The sequence below is a fragment of the Molothrus ater genome, chromosome 1, assembly GCF_012460135.2.
Source record: "Molothrus ater isolate BHLD 08-10-18 breed brown headed cowbird chromosome 1, BPBGC_Mater_1.1, whole genome shotgun sequence".
Lineage (NCBI taxonomy): Eukaryota > Metazoa > Chordata > Aves > Passeriformes > Icteridae > Molothrus > Molothrus ater.
Window position 1 is genome coordinate 50642049 of NC_050478.2, and position 14107 is coordinate 50656155.

General features: G+C 35.4%; 1 protein-coding gene across 2 annotated transcripts in view; it reads right to left on the bottom strand.

Moving 5' to 3' along the window:
- Positions 1-14107, bottom strand: part of CNTNAP2 (contactin associated protein 2) — a 1032231-nt gene that overhangs the window by 357455 nt on the left and 660669 nt on the right. For both annotated transcript variants that reach the window (XM_036397720.1, XM_036397728.1), the window contains exon 11: positions 1928-2034. In XM_036397720.1, coding sequence (XP_036253613.1) covers positions 1928-2034 — 107 coding nt within the window. The remainder of the gene's footprint in view (positions 1-1927; positions 2035-14107) is intronic.

Below are 14107 nucleotides of genomic sequence, written 5' to 3' on the forward strand. Positions count from 1 at the left end.
AGCTGAGGTCCCACACCTCAGGACAGCGTGACTGCAACCTCTGGCAAGCTCCAAAAAATCCCCTCATTATTTGCAGCTGTATCTGGAACATGCTCCTGTAAAAACTGACAGCTGTTGCCTGCTCAATAAAGGAAGAGTTAAGGTTGTCTCAGTCTGTATCTTGATGCTGGAATTTTTTATTTTTGCTCATTTTTGTGCCATTAACTTCAATACTCTAGAAAGGAATAGGACTTCACACATTCTGACAGGATATCTGTCAAGTGAATAACTTTCTGCTCAACCTTGTTTTGTAAGAAAAACTTCTAAAGTATAGCAGCACATGGTAAAAACAAAAATTATGTTCTTTAAACAAAAAAATAAAGCTTACACCACTAAGTCAGAAACTTTACCTGAACTAGGAAAGTAAAAGTTCTTGAACAATGTGTCTCCAAATGACCTGGAGAGTGCATGTAATCCCATCCACTTTATCCATTCCATAAAGACAGGACAATATACTCCAAATCCCTGTTTTGGTACTGCAGTTCAGCAATGCCTTTTACTTGCCTTATTGCACTGTTTTATCCATAAAAGGCAGGTGAAAATCTTATTAAGAAAAAGTCACATCCCCTTGGATTATAATTTCTTCCCTTTGTAATAAATGTGATTTCAGAAAAGTGATGGCATCCATTTGTCCTTGCTACTTCTCTTTGGAACTCGAGAGGAAAGTTTAACTATATTCAGCTATGTCTTAAAAGCTGGTCTGCACACCACAAAGGAGCACAGACAGGCATAAATACTGTATTGTCTTTCCTAAAATTCGACACAACCATGCCATCACTGTGCCCATTCCTTCTTGGTGGAAAAAGGGCTGCCATGCAATCTCTCCTACAGGTATTGGTACCTTAAATATTTCTCTTTAATCAAAATTAATTTGCTATTTAACTCTTACAGTTTTAGAGTTTCAATAGCCAGATCACAGAGAACTTTGCCACTCAATGTATTAGTAGCTAGTACATAAAGTATATTCTCCCTTATATTTATATAGTCTTTAACCATAAGTTAGGTTTTTGTTTTATCCAGAACATGGTCCAAAATTTTCTCATTGGTTTGGGGTTTTTGGCTAAAGCTGAAAAAAATTCTGCAATTATCTTTGTAAAATTATACATAGCTGTATTTAAGGTAAACAGTAAAGTAATATAAACTTGTATCTTTAGAAATCCTGGCTTCAATTTCAACTGATTGCCTGTTCAGAAGAATTTTTTCTCTTGTCTCAATATTAGGAGATTGTTGGCAAAAGGAAGAAGTGAACAAAAGTAAGGACTGGATATATTTTCTCTGTGTCCTAGGTATTTTTGCAGATCAAAATCCCTCATTTTTAGCAAATGAGGGGAGGAACAGAAGATGCATGCCACTGGCTCAGCATGCATTGTTCAGGATCTATAAAAGGGCAACAGCACCTTTCTTCTTTCTGTGCTTTTATAGTGTAGGGCATGTGGAGCTCATGGATAATATTCTTATTTCAGAAACTCATAACCATAGAGCAAAAAAAATATTTTAAGCTGGCTGATAATCAGTGTGTAAACACCCTTTCTGATTAGCAACATAAGCCAGCATCTCAAGCAGCAGTCAGCAGCTCTCCCCAACAGTTCAGGGCAGATTCAGTTTCCATTAGAAGCTGTATCTCATATGCAACTGCTTAGAATATGTTTGCTCAGTGCATCCAGCTGCTGTTTAACTGCTTTTGTGGGTAGCATGGCACAGTACAGTACTCTGTAAACACATCATGATGCAGGGAATGCAGAAGCTGATTAAGCCAACATTTTTCTTTCAAAAGAAGCTTGAGGATCTTTAACAACAAGAAAGGAAGAATTCTTTTTTTAAATCTCAACCAAAAGACATGAGAGACTTCCCTACTCCATTGAAATTTTGAAACTGCAGGGTAGCTTACAGTTATGACAAGTGGCACCACTGTAATTAGTTCCGTCACAAGTGCACTTGAAGCTGTCCCACGTCTGGGTGCATTTACCATCGTGTTCACAGTGATTAGGCACACACCTGTCAGGACGAGATGCAAAGACAGAAAGAGAAACCAAAATAAGCATTGAGATTTACACAAAGCAAAATTTTGAGCTGTCACCCTGATTTTTTAAGATTTTCTAAGCCTTCTGATGTTAACATTCTTGTAACAAACTTTCTCACACACTTTCTGTAAATAACTTATTGTTTTGCATTCCTTTATGGAGGAGGAGAAATTTGATGGACTGTTGGTTTGTCCAGTGTCATCGGAGAGGTGTCACTTTCACCCTCCAATCCACTATCACTTTTGGAAATCTATAAATGTTGGAGTCAGAAAATAAACTTCCCCTTTTTTTGCCTTGAGAGCAGTGTGTGCGTGTCTTGTTATTTTGTGTCCTATAGTGACATTGAGTTGCACAAGCAGTGTATCATGTCCTTGTCTAGTAATTAATCCTTGCTATTTTAGGTGTATTAACAGAATTTATATCTGAACACACAACTGCATAAAAGATTCCTGAAGGCTTTGCTGAAGCCTTTGTACAGACAGTAAAAAAAGCACGTTAAAGGTGGAATAGATTCATCATCATAAATCGGGGTTCTAAGTAACATATGACTGGTACTCAGCTTTCAAAACAAAAAGAACATCACATGTCACACCTCCTCCTGCTGTGCAGGTGGTGTCATGCCTCAAGGAGCCCAGTCCCACAGCTGACTGGACATTAAAAACAAAATGCCACTGGCTTGCTCTTCATCTTTCTGTTGCCAGCAATGGGACAAAAGGGAGAGAGGTTGCCTGCTGGCTAGGATGGAAGGAAATTAGTAAAGATGCATTATTAAACCTAACTATAGGCTTTGTTATAATAGTTGTGTAATTTTTTCTTGTCACAGGGGTTTGTGGCAAGAGTTGTTCATCTTTCTCCCACATGCCCGCTTTTCTTCCCTCCAGCTACACTGTTGCTGGAGAGTGGAAGGACTGAAAAAGTGGAACAGCAAAACTCCAAATTTATAGCTAAACATATATTTATTGTTTGGAATATTATCTAAATGTGACTTCAGAGATTTAAGTTTGGCCTGGTTCTTTTCTATCAAACATAGTTAAAAATGGGAATTACCATTTTCTTTCACCTCTGAAACTATTAAACTTCTTTTCCTTGAAAGGGCTTTGAAATACCATTTCAAAGAATGTTTTTTTCCTTATTAAATTAGTTATAATCAGACTCAGTACGGGCTCTGCCTTTTTGATCAAGAAACAAAGGAGTTTTCTTGTTATGTTTTTTTGGCCAAATCTATATTTTTCTATTATGAAATTTAAAACTAAAATTAAGAGACACCCTATTAGACAAAAAGGATCTTTTCAGTAATGCATTAAAAAATAAGTATTCTTATCTCTAAGATGAATCTGAAGTTCATCGTATTCCTGTGACAGTCAATGATACTCTCATAAACAACACCCAAGGAAAGCTTTGTCTTCCTATGTAGAAACTTATTGAAACTGAAAGGATCTGGGTCATTCCTCAATAAGCTTACAGTCTCTTATTTCCTCAATTTTCAATAAACAGCATTGGCATTCATGGCTCAACAACCAGGAATAATTTGTGTTACAATATGCATTTGAGAATTGAATATTGTGTACTCTCTTTTAGAAATGATTTTTTGTTTTGTGCGTGCCAGTAAATGTACCTCAAAATATACAGAATATAGATATCTTATGTCCTATATCAGCCTTTAGATCAGAAAATACTGGCATGGTTAAAAATAGTGCTGAAAGAAATGCCCTTCTAAAGTAAGAAACAAAGCATTTAAAAATCTTCTTTTCATGGTAAAATACAGTGGAAAGACCTGAGGCAATTATCACTGTTCAATAAATTGTCTTCAGCATGGTTTAAATGAATTCATTTAGTTTTATAAGTGTGGCAGGCTAAATGAATAGATAGAGCTGATTACCGCTCTATCCAGTTGTGTTCTCAACACCGCAGAAGAAAAACAAGAGCATATAATAGCACATTTCTAAACAGACAAACAATTAACAATTTACATGAATCCATAGCTCCTGGGTACAAGAGTAGGGAAAGCAAAGAGCAATGACATTTCAAAAATAATCTTATAAAAGTAACTTTTATTCAAGGCTGTAAATAACTACAAAAGTTCCTAAATCTGTTTATGGTTTTGTATTTTTCCCAGCTTTTCAAAATAACTTCTTTTTATGTATTTTCTTCTTCATTTACATTTGAAAATGCATGACTTGAAAAGTAATTTTCCAAAGACCAAACCAAACATTTTTCTTTGTGAATTTTACCAGCTATTTATATGAACTCTCATACGTAATGCTCACAACTAGTTTCACATTTTAGTGCAGTATAACTTACTTTTATTGCAACATAACTAGTAAAGAGACTGCATTACTGACTATATAACTGAGGCAAATGACTTAATCTTCAGAAAGATGAAAACTAGATATTTATCTATATCATTTAATGGAGCGTATTAAGTCATAAAAACAGATATTCAGCAAACTCCATGATGTTAATTTTATGCTTCCAGTATGATGGTTGGATTAGTGTAATAGCTTCCAGTAGATGGTTGGATCTGCATTTGCAAAATTTCTTTTTTAATCTGATTTTTGCTGTTCTAAAGATGATGCATTTAGTTAAATAGAGTAAACAATATTTTATATTAGTGCACACCGAAGTTTAAAACAGACCATAGGATCATTTCCTGACGTTCTCCCTTCACCTTCTTTTCTGTTAGTTTACTTTATCAGATAGAATGATAAGATTTATTTTCTATTCAGTCCATTAGCAAACTTCTGTAACATAATCTGGTGCTCATCTGTCCATATTTTGGACAAACCCTACCTACTATAATAGAGTTTACAGGAAGTGCTAGATATCCAGAATGTAGAAATTACAAAAAAAAACCCAAAAACCCAAAAAAAGCTGTTTGAATTCAGTAAACAATATGAAGAATAACATTTATCACTGTAAACACCATTTTTTTCAAACACATTTCTTTCTATAGAGTGAGACCAATCTAAAATTTCCATATACAAACATCTTGCCATGAAATTTGTATTTTGAGCAGATACAATCATTACTACCTTATGCTCATCTTTTAGTAGACACTCAAAATTTATACACTTAAAACCTCAAAAAAATTCAATGCATGCATGATTTGCAGATTACTTGTATTAAAAGACTATGTTTCTAAGCAACTCAGTTCTTTCTTCTCCTTCAGGAATAAGGCTTCATTACATAAAAAAATCCATAAAACAAAACAAACCTTCAAAACAGCACTTCCCTCCTAAACCAGGCTCTGAAGTTAAAAACCATCACAAAACAGAACTGCAAGTAAGTTCCTCATTATCAAGCGTGTCTCCTCCTATTGTGGATATCCATATTTCAAGAACTTGCAAAATGTTGCAGACTCCATTTTGAGAACTTTCTTGCTCTATGGCAGGTCTAGAGCTTCATCCCTTCAAGTATGATACACTGTCTTTTAATTTCCACCCCAAAATTTATCCATAGAGAGTTTACAGATGCTGTTTGGTTTGGTATTTTATTTGGAAACTTTGATTTGTTTATTTGTTTATTAGTGTTTGTTTTCCTTTCTGATTTACATCTCAAGACTTTGCAGGGAGCAATAATAACTTCTTTTAGTCTGTAGTTTTGTGAGATGAAGCCTCCTGTTGGAAAATATATTTTCCACAGTTCTTCCTTGTAGCTCTGCTCCTGTTTGCACTTGCATTCTGTTGAGTGTTCTAAAGGAGATCTTACCAGTGTTTTGTGATTTCAGAGTTGATCAGAACTTTTGGATATCTTTACAGAAATGATTTTACTTAATATATAGCATTTTGCTGACTACTAAAGAATAGTGGCTTTAAGTCATCCTGGGATTACTCAACATGATAAAGACCTTCACTAAATTCCCATCCTGCTTCTTTTCATCACTTCCAACCAATGACTTCCACTGCATACAGAAAATCTTGCTACTGTTCTTAACAGCATTACTGTGTGCTGTAAATTCCATTGTGTCATTCAAATCATTCAGGTTATTTTTCTGGGCTGAATCTGGATCATCAGCATGTTTCATCAAGATATTCCTAATTTTGAGCCAAGGTTGAAGCATTAAATAGGATTTTCTCTGGCACTGATCTCTGAGCAACTCTCATCTCCCAGCCAGCCATTAGCCCATCAGTATAAATTGAAAGGCAATTCCATTTGACAGTTCACAACTTACTTTGCAATTCTTCTCTCAAACCCCGTCTTTCCTGGTTTAGCTAATAACTTCCATCATTACAATATATCAAATATTTTATTGACGTCTGGCAAAATAGATCTATTACTTTTCTCCTGTCTGAGACAAAAAGTACTGTGCTTTACCAGAGAAGGAGATCATATTAATCCTGAACAAACAACTGTTGATGGACACCTGCTGCATTCTATTCTACCTTGCATTTACGTCAGGGTAACTCCTTGTTTTCCTCAAAAACATAATAAAACTACTAAAGGCAGATTAAGAGGTGTCCAGTGATCTGGATTTCTCTATTTGTTAAATTACATCAGCTTAACGCCGTCACCTCATAAAACAAAATCACGAGCATTTTTTAAAATTTGTTCAGGGGTTTTTCTGCTGTTATTTGGTTGGTTTTGTTTGGTATGGTTTGTTGAGTTTGTTTGTTTCAGTTTTTTGTTTTGTTTTTGTTTATTTGGAGGTTTTCTGTGGTTTTATGTTTGATTTGTTCCACATGTGATCCTAAATGAGCCTAACATACTATTGACAGCAAGAAAAAAAAGAAGACAAAGAAAAGGTATCTCATAACATTAGTATAAGAAGGAGAGTGATATCAGACCCATGTAGAAATCCTCACAGCCTATTGAGCAGAAATGAGCATGGCTGATTGCACAAAAGTTCTTGAAAACAGAAAAGTTACAAACTGTTAGAAATGTCCACAGGGGAAGGGCAAAGATGCAATGAGGTTCATTAGTGGTAGAAAGTATTTTCAAAAGCAACTCAACATACATCAGGAATCACTTAAGTATGCTTGGGTCTGCCTGAAGGCACGAGCTGAGATCTCTCCAGACACCTTTCTAATCTGGATATTTTCATATTCCATAAGAAACAGAAAGCATTTATTTCAATCTCTCTTTTCTCATTATGTAATTATGTTTTCTTAATATTGTAAATGTGCCATTTATCCTCTGTAAGTCAACAGGTCACTGCCTCAGTCTTTTTAGAGGACCATATCCCTCAGGACAGGGTTATTTAAAACATTAACTAGCTTGCCTAGATATATAGTGCCCAAAGCGTATTTGAGTCAAATTTTTAGGTTTAGATATAATTTGAGCAAGAAGATATAAAGTTCTTTTGTACAGAAAGGCAAATATCCACATGGCCACATGCAGACTGTTAAATAAAGTTCCTCCGTACTGAAGAACCATCAAAAATCTCAAAATTCTCTCCCTGTAAAACACAGACCTTTCCTTAATTTCCCTGCCTTTTCCCTTCCAGCTTCTCTTTCACACATAAGTGCAAAATACAGCCTGTGTTTAGATACAACCTAAACCAATGTTCTTTATATACACATTTAAAACAATCAAGCCAAGAAATCACTAAAACAAAACTTTCACTTGTGCAACTGCTCCTCCACCTGAGAGGTCAAAAGGAACACACACACCCCACAAAATACTTGATATGTACTGCCTGCAGCTGTAGTGAAAAGAACTCAAATGCTCCAGTGATAATGACAGCATGAGAATTTCTGTTGAGCAGAACAAAATGTTAAAGGCTTTTTGCAAAGGAAAATAACCCAGGATGAATTATGCTTAACATGAAATTCAATCTTTTCCTTCTCATCATCAAATCCCTATCTAATCTTCCTCATGCTCATACCTTACCTCTCGTTTCTCTGCCAAATTGCTTCTGTTCTGCTTTTTTGTCCTTTTCTGAGTCAGAACTAACCACTATCAGTTTGTTTTGAGTGGTTTTCCAGTATTTGCCCACTAGTTGCCCTTTTTAATGCCTCCAAACATACCCTTTAGATCTGTATTTTTTATCACCATTTTTTGCAAAGGCCCTCCAAAATGCAGGCTGGTGTCCTTTTGAGCATGTTGTTCTGTTACCATCTACCTTTTTCCACACCCACAAAAAGAGTATTAAAACATCATGAAAATTTAGAAGTTTTTTACTCTGCAGGATTACCTGACTGCTCAAGAAGACAGTGAATGATTACATCTAAATTAACACATAAGAAAAATTATTTATAGGAGCAAAAATGCTTTCAGCTGGTATCTTGAACCACGGAAGATCTGTTTGTTTATTTAAAAGACAATCTGTAAACTGGTAACCAAATCACAAAAACATTCTAAACATATATATCTGTTTGCAGTGATGTTGCTCTTTAATGCAATAGGAGGTATTGCACTCATCATGGTAAAGGCATACTGAAAATAAGATAACCCAATTAAGGACACAGTGCTATTGCAGAGTACTACTGTACCAATATTAGGTTAAAATTAACCATTCCATAGAGAGTCCATGTTTTTCACAGTATACCAAATGAAAGTAAACCCAGCTGATCTGCCTGTAAGATTTTTTCTTATTTCTTACAAGGTAACAAGTGCTTAAATTGACCTTGAGATTTTCAGCAATAGGATTTGGAACTCCTACGCAAGGCAACACAAAGGGCAGATGGATGAGACTGTAAAATTAACTTAGATTCACAATAATTCCCAAACTAGTTTAATTTGCTGCTGACTTCTAAGCTAATTGTGCACACATGCATATAATCGACAATGGCAGAAGTAAATAAACTTGAAACAAGAAGTACCTATCCTTTCTTTGTCGCTTACAACATTACAAGGCCTTTATGTTTCTTTGGTGGACATTATCAAACTTGTTCTGTCACAAGATCAAAAAGAAATGCTTGGCAGTTTTAAAGACTGTGATTTCCAAAGGAAAAATACATTTTAAAATATGCAGTAACATTTGATTAAGAAAAGTCCCTTTATACCATATTCCCAGTAAAGGCTGTCAAACAAGTTTTTTGGTGTTGTCTTCAGATCTGTAAGGTTCCATGCTAAATTGTTTGCATTAGAATGATTAATGGAGAAATTAATAGATAAAGTACCACAGTTAACTCATATGGATTAAATGATCCTCTTGGATTTATGCAGTTTTTAGTTTGCACACAACAATGTAGAGACTAATGTCTTCTTTCTTTTCTATTGTTCTTAATTTTCAGGGCACTTAATGAATTAGTTCCTTAGAATTAAATCATGATGGTTCCACTTTAGCAATTGCAGGAGCTGGATAAGCCATTTTTCTACATTTGTCATAGACAATTTTCTGTACCTGTATATTATGCATAAGCTAGGCTCTACGGTGTCTTGATGGCTGGAAAACTACTTTTGTCCAACTCCAACTGTTGCCACTTCTAGTGAAGCAAAGCAGGGGAGGATGAATCTACAGCAGCTGTTAACAAGAGGGAATTTCACAGCTCTGGAATCCTTTCTGTCAGTTCCTACCAATTGTATCATGACCACAGGAGGCCAGCTCTGTGTGGAGTTGAAGCTGGAGGAAATTGTGCATTTGGCAGCACTTACTCACATGCTGTCTATCTTCTCTGGAGCGGGGCAGGGAGGGAGTTGGGAACATCAGGATAAAGTGAGTGTAAATGGCCCATAGGCTGCATATAGTCCAAAAGCTGCAAATTAGAGTCTGCTGTGACAATCTTACAGAGGTAGATGATAAAGCCAGAAATTCATAAAATGAACTAATCAGGCTAGATAAAAATGACAATCTGTTGCACAATGCTTCAGTCAGAAAACTGAGACTTAGATCTTCAGCTGGTGTAAATAAGAACATTTGCATCTATCTTAAGCCAGTTAAATGAGTTGAAAAAAGGAAGAGTAAACTTTTATAAAAGGCCAGGTATGAAATACTATTTATCTCCTAAGGGTTTGTTTTTAACCTTTTCCACTACCTTCTGAAGACCTTTCCCTAGTTGTTAACCAGGTTAAGGCTTTCTAGAACAGATGAAAGCTGCTCTGTATAACAATTATTTTTGGACTGATGTGTTTATTACTTGAACAAACACACAGGAGTGGCAGTTATTCACTAACCTAACTGTGCCATGTGGGCACAGCTCAGATCTCTTGGGGATATGAGAATATGAGTTAAGCACTGAGACTCCAGAAGAATCTCATGGGTTTTAATTACTAAGTCTCTGGAGACATTTTTAAACCTTTCCAAGTATTGCCCTGTACAAAATCTGACTGGATTAGTTTTGTATTCATCTAGCCACCTCTCTTTTGCTATTTCAAATAGGTAAAGTAGAACATATTGGCTGGGCATGAGAACAAACCACGAAATAGATTCTTCGGGATCTTTTTAATTTTTATTATTTATTCTTTTTTTTCGGCTTTAATTAAATACAGCGACTGAGATTTTATGATGTCAACTTTATAATCCAAGTTAGACATTTGAAGAAAGTTGCTCTTATTTTTTAGAAGATCATAACTAGCAGAGCATGTGGACCAGTGAACAGCCCATGTAATACAGAACAGTGACTACAGTATTCTCTGCTAATAAACACAACTAATTATGCATTGAATCACCATGCAAATAAAGAATTTATAGAGCTGTGTTTTAAATGAGATTATGCCTAAATTTATATTTTGGGGACTAAAGAAACTGGTAATTAGAAATCTTTATGTTTCTTCCCATAATGTAAAGAATTACTCAGTAATAAAGATGCGTATAATACTGATAGATGATTTTGTATTCAAAGTCTCTTCTCTGTCAATCAAACCTGGATATGGGCTGTCATAGCCTTTGGCTAAGACACTTCTCCACTCCTCGTTGCACAACATAGAGGATCTTACATTTTGCATTACTTGTTTTGATTGCCTGCCTCTTAATGAGGGACAAAAATGATCTCATGTTGATCTTCATATAGGTGACTAAATTTTGCTGCATCATATGCAAAAAGCACAACCCATGAAATATCTCTTGCTTGGCAAATGTAGAGCACATGAATCATCTTGATGGTCGTGAAGCCATCAGATGCCATCAGCTACTATTGATATAAGTACAGTCTTGGCTCAGCATTCTAATTTACTAATCTGGCTATGACATGATGAGATGGAGTTGTATTTGTAACTGGTAGGTTTTGAGTTGAACATATTGAAAGACAGTGTCCCAGTTGCTATGGCATTGTGATTTAAAGGAAATTTGAGGTAAAACATGATTTGGTACTACCAAATATGATGCTGATCTTGAAAAGTGCACAATGCCTTAATGACTTTGTTTAAAAATACTAAACAATTGTGATAGTCCTAAAAAAAAAATCACTACAGCAAGTGGTCTTTTTACTTGCCTGTTACAACTAACTTGATTTGATTCATGTAAACCACCTTTTAAAAATTATTATAATTTTTATTATTTTACTATTTGCTATCATTACTATTAGGAATCTGGCCACTTTCTTTACTGCAATTGAGACAACCTGGAAGCTTCTCCTAGGAACCATTTATCTTACAAATACCAATTTGCTGGTAAAGTCCGAATGTTTTGACAGAAACTGTGGATCTTGCACTACCATTCAGATGATAAATGGTTAATTCCAGTGGATTGTTCTAGTAACCATGCAACCAGAGGAGTCTGTTCTGTAAGCGTTGTAGAAAACATTTTCTGTCTGAGCAGGGAAGGTTTTCCCCTTCAAAACAAAAACATAGTCTTGGTGGTAAAGCAAAACACACCATCTAATAAAGCAAATGTGAGATGGAAGCAAATGTGAACTTTTTCTGAGGCATTTATTAATGACTGGTATAAGTGCCAGTTTCATTATTAAGTCCCTAGTAGAATATCTAAGTCAAGGACACTAATTTCTCATGCCTCTGAGAGAAAGTCAGATCTTCCTCATTGGTAGAGTAAAAAAAGCCAAACAGCTAACACCTTTAGTTATCCCACAGTACTACAGAGGAAGAGCTGAGGTCAACATGCTTTTCTTGCAGTACTGCTTTTCTTGCAGGACATCCTTGCCAACTCCTAGTTTGCTCAATGTCAGCAAGGACATATAGACTAGGTCCTCTGAGTCATTAATTTAAATTTGACTTGGATCAATCATGAATGAATCAGATGTAGACAGCATTCACACATTATTTACTTCACATGGAACACTCTCCCTGAGCTGACCCATAGAGTCACAAAGCTTAATTATATTTCATCATTGGTTAGAGGCAATGTAATATGCATATTTACTAATAACCCTTCCCCCCTTCTCTATTCCCATTTCTCATCTTTTTACTTTGAAAGATTTTTGGATCAGAAAAAAGAGTTTAATTTATGTTTGCATAGGATGTTATCACGATGTTATCATGTTCCTCCTCCCTATCACTGCAGTCATCATGAGCAACCATAGCAATAAACAGTAACACAGAAATGAGTTATCTTTTTGCACTGCTCTATTCTCCTCCAAATTAACATTGAGCATATGCTAAAATCTACACAATCTGCTTTTCTTCCTGTACTCTGACAATTCTGCCATCTACCAGAAACAGCAATATGCTCAGCTAAAATATCATGTATAAAACATGAAGCATATAGGTTAAACTGACTTATTGCCCTGTCTTTCATCTCTGTTCTTAGTGCACATCAGTATTTTATTTTTTTTATAGAAGTCCTAAAACATTTTATAAATTGCAGTATAATGAGTGTTGTAGTCTAAAGACGTGAAAAGCAAGGATGGGCCAATGAATTTGCAGCTCTGCTGCAGTGCGGTCACAGCTCTGTGATAAATATAATAAATAATACAGTGCTCTACTCACAACCTATTATTCAATTCATTTCCAATTTGCTAAAAAGAGATATGTACTGTAAGTAATAAACAATTCATTTATTACCTTGAGCTTGTGCAATATACTGCTTTGGAGCCAGGAGGCTTCCTGTTGAAGTAATAAGTAGGTGTAAGTGCACGCACACAGGTGCTTTTCTGTTCTCACACCTACATTCAATATGCATAAACATATACACATGCTTTTTCCAAGAATTATGGCAATTTCAAGTTTCTGAAAATGGAATTCCTTTCAAGAAAACAATTCATGTTTAGAGCAAAATTGTTTTTATGGAAAATGTAACTGGGGATACGACAGTCCTAATAACATGTGGTTGACTGTAAAATATGTAATGACATGACCCTGGTATGCCTAATTTTAGTTACAAATAGCTCATTGATGGGATTCTATTATTCTACCAAAATAGGCTTGTGATTGCCCTATAGAACAATTGATAGACTATAATTTGGAGTACTTTAAAGGGCCCTGATTCTGCTTTTCTGCATTTCAAGCACTGCAATTTGGGAACCATAGTTCAGGGTTTGTCAGTATTTCAGTTTATTATAAGCTTTGATTTCTCAAGGGTTTATATTTCTGCTAGAAATTTTATTCCAGAAATTCAGCAAACAAAGCATAAGACAGAACGGAAAAAAATAGTAGCATACTCCCAGGATTGGTTCTGAAGTAGTTAATGCACTTAGTATTCCAGGAGAGTAAGGACAGGCTGGTAGATAGTTGTACAGGTTTTTCTCTAAATAGAAGAGGAAAATAAGGAAAAAATCCCTACCCAATATTTTCCTTTTGTTTTCCAGACATTTTGTCATCAAATCTTTGACACTTCTTGAAACAGATTCTTCAGAGGAAAGGGCCAGATTTGATTAATATCTCAACTTGAAAAATGTTGGAAAACACGTTGAAGTTCTTGAAACATATCATTTGACATGCTCCAAATGAAGAGTGTCTTTTTCTGTTTAAAATATTTTTTTCATTTTTAAATGTGATGTAAACTATACTATATGCATGGGACTGTACCAAATTGAAAGTATACTTCCAAATATTTTCCTGAGGGAAAAATTGGTTGGGAGCCATTGAGTGGGGCAGTATGCAAGAAAACTACTGAAAGAACCTCTGCAGCTTTGATAGCTGCACTGACAGCTGACCTGGGAATAAGAGTTAGCCTGAAATTCAGCAGATCTGATATGGGAGCAATCTAAACTTGTTGTGCACCATTGGATGCATCAATGTTAAGAAAGGAATTTAAACTGGAAAATGAAAAGGAG